Consider the following 7,541-nt stretch of genomic DNA (forward strand, 5'->3'; position numbering starts at 1 on the left):
ATGATCTAATGGCTATAAAATTCAGGGAAAGTTTGATGAGGATCAAGATATTCAGGTGGTCTTGAAGTGCCACCTCACACATTGCTTATTAGTTACACAGAAAAAAATGGTAACAAAACAGTGGAGAAATCAGACAACACTTTGGTGATGAACTCAGTGTTATACTTAGGCAGATGGGTATTATGTGTCTCTGGACATGATATTCTGGTGACATTTCAGCCAGGAATGAAGTATCTGAATCAAGTCATGAGAGAGCCAAAAGCAAATTCAGAATGAGGCACATTCTACTTAATTTTGAAAACAAAACAAAACAAAACACTACTCTTTCAAAATGTCAAGGTCACAAAGGACAAAGAATGGCTGGAGAAGTGTTCCAGATTAAAGGAGACTAAAGAGATGTGATAAGTAAATGCACTACTTGATTCCAGGCTGCCGTCTGTATTGGTGGGAAACGTTATGTGAGAGGACATGATGGCATTAACTGCCACCCTTACAGTGAGTGGCGGATCCCTCAGACTTCTCCACTGGTGGATGGAGTATGTATGACTCGGGAAGCTCAGTTTCACCTCCCCTGTGGTAGTGCCCCTGACAAGATTGTTGCTTGTTTTTTACTCAACAAGTGGTGAACCATTGAGGGCAGGTTATTACCTGTCTTTGTTGCTGACTTTCCATCTCCTAGAACAGGTATTTATTAATTACTGAGGATATCAAAGAGCTTTTAGTTTGTATAGTTTCTCTGTCTCTCTCTCTCTCTCTTTTTTTTTTTTTTTTTTGAGTTAAGAGTCTCACTGTGTTGCCCAAGCTGGAGTACAGTGGCATGCTCACAGCTATCACAGCCGTGACCTCCTGTACTCTGGGGATCCTTCTGCCTCAGCCTTCCAAGTAGCTGGGACTACAGGCACACACTACCATGCACAGCTAATTTTTCTGATTTATTGTAGAGACAAGATCTTGCCGTGTTGCCCAGGATGATCTTGAACTTCTGGGCTCAGGCAGTCCTCTCATCTCAGCCTCCCAAAGTTCTGGGATTGTAAGTGTGAGCCACCGCTTGGGCCAGTGTAGTTTATCTCTTGATATTTACCATATTAGAAATAGAAATGAAAAAAATTTAAATATCAATTCATTTAAAATAGCAGTAATAAACTCATTACACATTAACATAAACAGCATATACTTGAGAGAAAAAAATATCTACCTGGGTGCAGTGACCAAGCTGGGAGGGTTCCTTGAGCCTAGGAGTTTAAGACTAACCTGAGCAACATAGCAAGACCCTGTCTCTTCCAAAAAAGAAAAATACTGGCCAGGTGTGGTAGCACACTCCTATAGTCTCAGCTACTTAGGAAGTTGAGGTGAGAGGATCCTTTGAGCCCAGGTGTTCTAGGTTACAGTGAGCTTTGATTGTACCACTATACTCCACCCTGTGTGACAAAGCCAAACCCTGTCTAAACAAGCAAACAAACAACAACAAAAAACCTAAACAATAAGCTTTTATTGAAAAGAACGGGGTCGTTTTATAGTTTAAAGTTTCTTTCCTGACTGGCATAAGAGAAGCATCTGGGTTATGATATCACATGCATGTTGCCTCTGGAGAATTCATGAGAGGAGGAAAGCAAAAAAGGCAAACGACTTCTTAATATTACTGTGGAATAGTCTTCAAGTCATGAGCCCTCTGAAAGGGTCTCCTGGCATCCTTGAGGTCCCTGGACCATTTTAAAAACTGCTAACTTAGAACAAGTTGTATTTTCTGGAAGGCATTCAATAAATGCCTATTAATTAATTAATTCTGCAATGAATGTTTGATGGGGTAGTCAGTCAGCTAGTTTGTAAGTTCTGATGTGCTTATGCAGTTTGTCCTTGGACCTTGTACTTGTGTCCACTTCTCTAGAATGTGACATGTCCTGGTCTTAGTGCTTCTCTGCCCTTCCTGTGACAGGTGTCCCTGTGAATAGCAGAGTGTCCTCCAAAATCCAGCAGCTTCTAAACACCCTGAAGAGGCCAAAACGCCCTCCACTGAAGGAGTTTTTTGTGGATGATTTTGAGGAATTGTTAGAAGGTAAGAGTTATCTGACTTTGAACTTTTGTGTTTATGTGAAATGTACGTTGTACATGGATTATTGCTATTAAAACACAGTAATGTGATATTCTCTCTCTTTTCAGACTCTGTGGTCACTGTGTGTAATGGTCAATTTATAATCACATGTGATTGCTTCCTTTATTTGAGCAGGTAGAAAATTAGCTGCTCATCTTGAAATGACTTAGCATTTCTCTGTACATTTGGGTCATTGTTTAGTATAACATAAAAATACTATTAAGATTTTATTTAACAGAAATTATTCAAATTTTTACATTTTTAATCTGAAATACTTGTTTTCTCATGGTTTTAAAGTATTCAGTTTTCAGCATAGATTTGGCTGCTTTTCAGAATTTTAGCCTCTCATTTATGAATTTATTTAGAAAGAATATAGGCTGGACTTAGTGGCTCAGCCTGTAATCTCAGCACTTTGGGAGGCCAAGGCGAGTGGATTGCCTGAGTTGCATGTTTGAGACCAGCCTGTGCAACTTGGCAAGGCCTTGTTTCGACAATAAATAAAAAATTAGCCAGGTGTGATAATGCATGCCTGTAGTTCCCGTTACTTGGAAGGCTGAGGCAGAAGGATTGCTGGAGCTCAGCAGGTCGACGCTGGGGTGGCCGTGAAGATGCTACCGCTCTCCAGCCTGGGCGACAAAGTGAGACTCCAATTGAAAAAAAAAAGAATATAGGTTTATTTTTTTAAAAAGCAAAACTAGCAAGAAACAGAAAGAAACCAGAAATGAAGCCTGTACAAGCATGTGGGTTATTAGAGCCATGGGGCCCACACTGGCCTTCCCTTTAGCTCCTGGCCTCTTCTGCAGTATCACTGGCAACAGATCAACCCAAGGTCTCCTTCATACCTGAGGATTAGACATGGCTTTTAGTACATTGTTTTCCTTTTATAATAAAACAATGCCTTTCAAATTCAGTTTGTTGGTATGAATGCTTTTTCTTTTTCTTTTTTTAAATTCTTTTATTTTATTTTAAGGATGTGGGATACAATTCAAGGTTAGGTATATAAATGATGATCTGTCTTTCTTAATGGTTGGACAAGTTTTGCTTATAAAGCCGCTAGGAACAGATATTGCTTTATTCTTTTTCTTTAACCATGATGATAGTTGTTCTGATGCCTAGACTGCGGTAGTGGTTCTGCTTGCTTCCATCCTGTCTGAGTGGGTCACCAGGTCCTGTTACCAGTTGTGGACACCTGACCATTCATCACTGTGGCACTGGGGGTGGTAGAGGAGCCACAGTCCAGTCAAGAGGGTGGGAAAGTGAAAACGCCACCCAAGATCATCTTTGTCATGTGAGGCTATGGTCACCAGGTTGGCGGGTTGTTTTCCCTTCATTTCAAAACCATCATTATCCATGACTGAATCTCCTTTAGTCCTTTGGTTAATTGGATTCTGACTATGATGATAAAAAAGTCTAAAGAAATTATTACAAGCTTTTATAGTTGGGATTAAAAAAAATCATAAACTACGAATGCTTAAAAACAATGTGTGCATGGTACTCCAAAATGTTGATTTCTAAATTTTGATTTTGCCTATAGTTCAGCAACCAGATCCAAACCAGCCGAAGCCCGAGGGAAACCAGACGGGAGTGCTGAAGGGGGAACCTCTGGCTCCAGGACCTCCCCGGCCTTTGTCACTGCTGGCCACCTTACAGCTCTGGGGTACAACACAGCCCAAAGCTCCCTGCGTGACTGCCTTGGATACAACTGGAAAGGCCACCTACACCCTTACCTATGGCAAGTATTAACTAAAACCAGCTGTGCTTCGGGGTTGGCTCTAAAATATCACACATGTAATATAGCATAGACATGCAACTTGATAAACATTATGTAACAACTTCCTGAGAGACCAGCACAACTGACAGATAAATAGAACATTGACCCACTCCAGGTACCCCTTCTTCTCTCCAGAAGGGATCACTCACTGACTGAAGGTGACTGCCACTGCTTTGTTTTTGAGTGTTCTCGTGTTTTGAGTGTTCTGTATATGCATTCTGAACAATGTAGTTTAATTTTGTCTTATTTTGAACTTTATATAAATGGTATCATACAATATACTTTTTTTGTGTTTGGCATCTTTTGATTCCATATTACGTTTTTAATGTAACACAGATCATAAGTATATATATTTGTTGCATCTCACAGAGTGAATACACTCCTGTAAGTTGCACACAGAGCATAATTGTTGCCAGGTCCCCAGGCTCAGGCCCTCATGTCCCTCTAGCACTAACATCCTCCCACACACCAAGTGTAACCATTGTCCTGATAATCACACTGCTGGCTTACCTGTTTTTCAATTTCATGTAAACAGAATTATGTAAAAGTTGTACTTTTGTGTCTCTATTCATTTGCTCAGCATGTAAGAGTCATCCATGATATTGTGTAAAGTTGTGGTTTGTTTATTTTCAATAATGGATATTATTTTATTGTGTAAGTATATCAGAATGTATTTATGCACTCTTGTCAATGGACATTTGGGTCATTTACACTTTGGGGCTATTATGTATAGTGCTATTATGAACATTCTTATGTGAGACTCTTGGTGAGCATATGTAGGCATTGTACTAGGTATAAATTAGAAGTAGAATTGTTCAGCTTTAGGGCATACTCCCAAACAGCTGAGGAGTTATAGCAGTTTTCACTCCCATAAATGGTATATGTAGAATTCCAATTGCTCCACATCCTTACCAGCACTTGAGATTGTGTATTGCATTTTAGTCTTTCTTCTAGGTGTGTTGTGGTGTCAGGCTAATTTACATTTGCCTGATGACTTATAATGCTTTTCATATGCTTATTGGCTGTTTGAATATCCTCTTTTATGAACTACTTAAATCTTTGGCTCATTTTTCTATTTGCTTGCTTTGCTTTCTTATTTCTTTCTATATTTCAGATGCACATCTTTTGCAAATATCCTCTCACTATTTGGATTGCCTTTTAATACTTTTCATTGTAGTTTTTGATGAATGAAAAGTTCTAATTTATCTATTTCCCCCTTTTATTGTAGTTAATTTTTGTCCTGTTTAGAAACTCTTTGCCAAACATAAAGTCATAAAGATATTCTCCTACATATTTTTCTGAAAATTTTGTTTTACTTTTCATATTTAGGTGACTGATCTAGATTTTAATCTAGATTTAGGTGATTGATCTAGCTTCTAATCTAGATTTTATGATTGATCTAGAATTTAATTTTGTTTATGGTGTGAAGTTGGAGTCATTTTCTTTCCTTACAAATATCTAATTTACTCAGTATCATTTACTGGAAGGGCAATCCTTCCTTCAAAGTATTGCAGTGTTATACGGAAAGTTGATTTTTAGAACTTTTAGGAATTGCCACACTGATTTCCAGAGGCTGCACTAGTTTACACTCCCACCAACTGTGTAGAAGTGTTCCCTTTTCACCACATCCTCTTCAGCATCTGTTATTTTTTGAGTTATTGATAATGGCCATTCTGACTGGAGTTAGGCGGTATCTCAGTGTAGTTTTAATTTGCATCTCCTTGATGACTAGTGAGGTTGAATATTTCTTCATGTATCTGTTGGCCGCTCATATGTCTTCTTTTGAGAAGTGTCTGTTTGTATCTTTTACCACTTTGTCATGGGGTTGTTTGTTGTTTTCTTTTCAGCGCGTTTGAGTTCCTTGTAGATCTTAGATGTTAGGCCTTTGTCAGACTTGGAGTTGATGAATACTTTTTCCTAGTCTGTGGGCAGTCTCCCTGCTCTCTTAATGGTTTCTTTGGCTTTGCAGGAGCTTGTCAGTTTAATGAGGTCCCACTTGTCTATCTTATCTCTTATGACCCGTGCATTTCAGGTTTTACTCAGGAATTGGATGCCAGTTCCAACTTAAGGGTGTGTTCTGCATTTTCTAAAGTTCTTACGGTTTGAGGTTTTACGTTTAGGTCTCTGTTCCATTTAGGGAGGGGAAGGGAGGTAGGATTAACAGTAATCAATATCTGTCTGGGGATGGGGGGGGCACACCTCATCAACAAGGGTACCTGCACAATGCATATTTGTATACTTAATCCTTAACTGTACCCCGCAATTTTAAAATAAAAAATATGTTAAAAAAAAAAAAGTATTGCAGTGTTACTTAGTCATATCTCAGGTGGAGAGTATCCTTGTTGGTCTGTTTCTGGGCTTTTGTTTGCTTGGTCAGTCTATTGTCTGTCCCACCCTGAATTACTATAACTTTAAGTGTCCTCTAGTTCTGTGATTGTTCTGCAAGATTGCCTTGACCATTCTTGGCCCTTTACATTTCCAAGTAAACTTTAGAATCAACTTGTCAATTTTCATAAAAATTTCTACTATGATATTGACATTGTATTGAGTCTATAGTTCAGTTTGAAGAGAATTGATATTACAGGTTGAGAACATCCTAAGTCAAAAAATTTGAAGTCTGAAATGCTACAAAATCTGAAGCTTCTAGAATGCCAACATGATAGAAAATGCTCACTGGAGCATTTTGGATTTCCAATTTGGGGATTTGGGATGCTCAAGTAGTAAATATTTATAGTGCAAATACTCCAAAATCTGGAAAAAAAATTGAAATTTGAAACGCTTATGGCCCCAAGTATTTCAGAAAAGGGATAATCAACCTGCATTATAATCATGGAATCTTTCAATTTATGTTTGTGTGTATGAGTAGTGGTCTCACTCTGTTGCCAAGGCTGGAGTGCAGTGGCACAATCACGGCTTGCTGCAGCCTTGACCTCCTGGGCTCAGGTGATTTTTCTGCCTCAGTCTCTTGAATAGGTGGGACTGTAGGCATATGCCACCATGTCCAACTAATGTTTTTATTTTTTATAGAGACACAGTCTCGCCATGTTGCCTAGGCTGGTCTTGAACACCTAGGCTCAAGCAATCCTCCTACCTTGACCTCCCCAAAATGCTGGAATTACAGATATGAGGCTCCATGCCTAGCCAAAGCTTTCATTTTATGACTGTGGAATATTTTCACATTTTTAAAGGGCCTGCTTCAGTTTCTCTCAGCAATGATTTTATACTTCAGAGTACAGAAATCTTGAGGATTTTTCAGTAGAGTTATTTCTAAGTGGTATAATTTTTAATTTTTTCTACTGATTTGCTTGTATATAGAAGTGCTGTTAAAAATACTTTGTATCCAGTGATCTTGTTAACTTATTAATTATTTGTTCATTAATTATAATTTGTTTGTGTATCTTTTGGATTTCCTATATACAAAAATCATGTCATATGTGAAGTGTTATTTTGTCCTTTTCAATTTTTATACCTTTATTCTTTTTATTGCCTTTTTGCACAAGCTAGAGCCTCCATTACAGTTTTGAATAAAACAATGTTGAAGAGTGGGGATTCTTGCCTCTTTCTCCATTTGAGGAAAAGCCTTTGATAATTACGGTGCATTTCATAGTTTTGTTTCCATGTTTTTTGGCGGAAATTCTTTGTCAGATTAAGGAAGTTCCCTTCTATTCTTTTTTTTTTTTT

At 38.3% G+C, this 7,541-nt stretch overlaps 1 protein-coding gene across 2 annotated transcripts in view; it reads left to right on the forward strand.

The window, feature by feature from the left end:
* The window catches only part of DIP2A (disco interacting protein 2 homolog A), a 123,221-nt gene that overhangs the window by 59,720 nt on the left and 55,960 nt on the right, over nt 1–7,541 (forward strand). The window contains exons 7-8 of one of the 2 annotated variants that reach the window (XM_008064565.1): nt 1,934–2,053; nt 3,624–3,821. In XM_008064565.1, the coding sequence (XP_008062756.1) occupies nt 1,934–2,053; nt 3,624–3,821 (318 nt within the window). The remainder of the gene's footprint in view (nt 1–1,933; nt 2,054–3,623; nt 3,822–7,541) is intronic. The other variant, XM_008064566.2, reaches the window with a different exon arrangement.

This window comes from Carlito syrichta, unplaced genomic scaffold, assembly GCF_000164805.1.
Source record: "Carlito syrichta isolate Samal-C Ts95f unplaced genomic scaffold, Tarsius_syrichta-2.0.1 Scaffold307711, whole genome shotgun sequence".
Taxonomy (NCBI): Eukaryota; Metazoa; Chordata; class Mammalia; order Primates; family Tarsiidae; genus Carlito; species Carlito syrichta.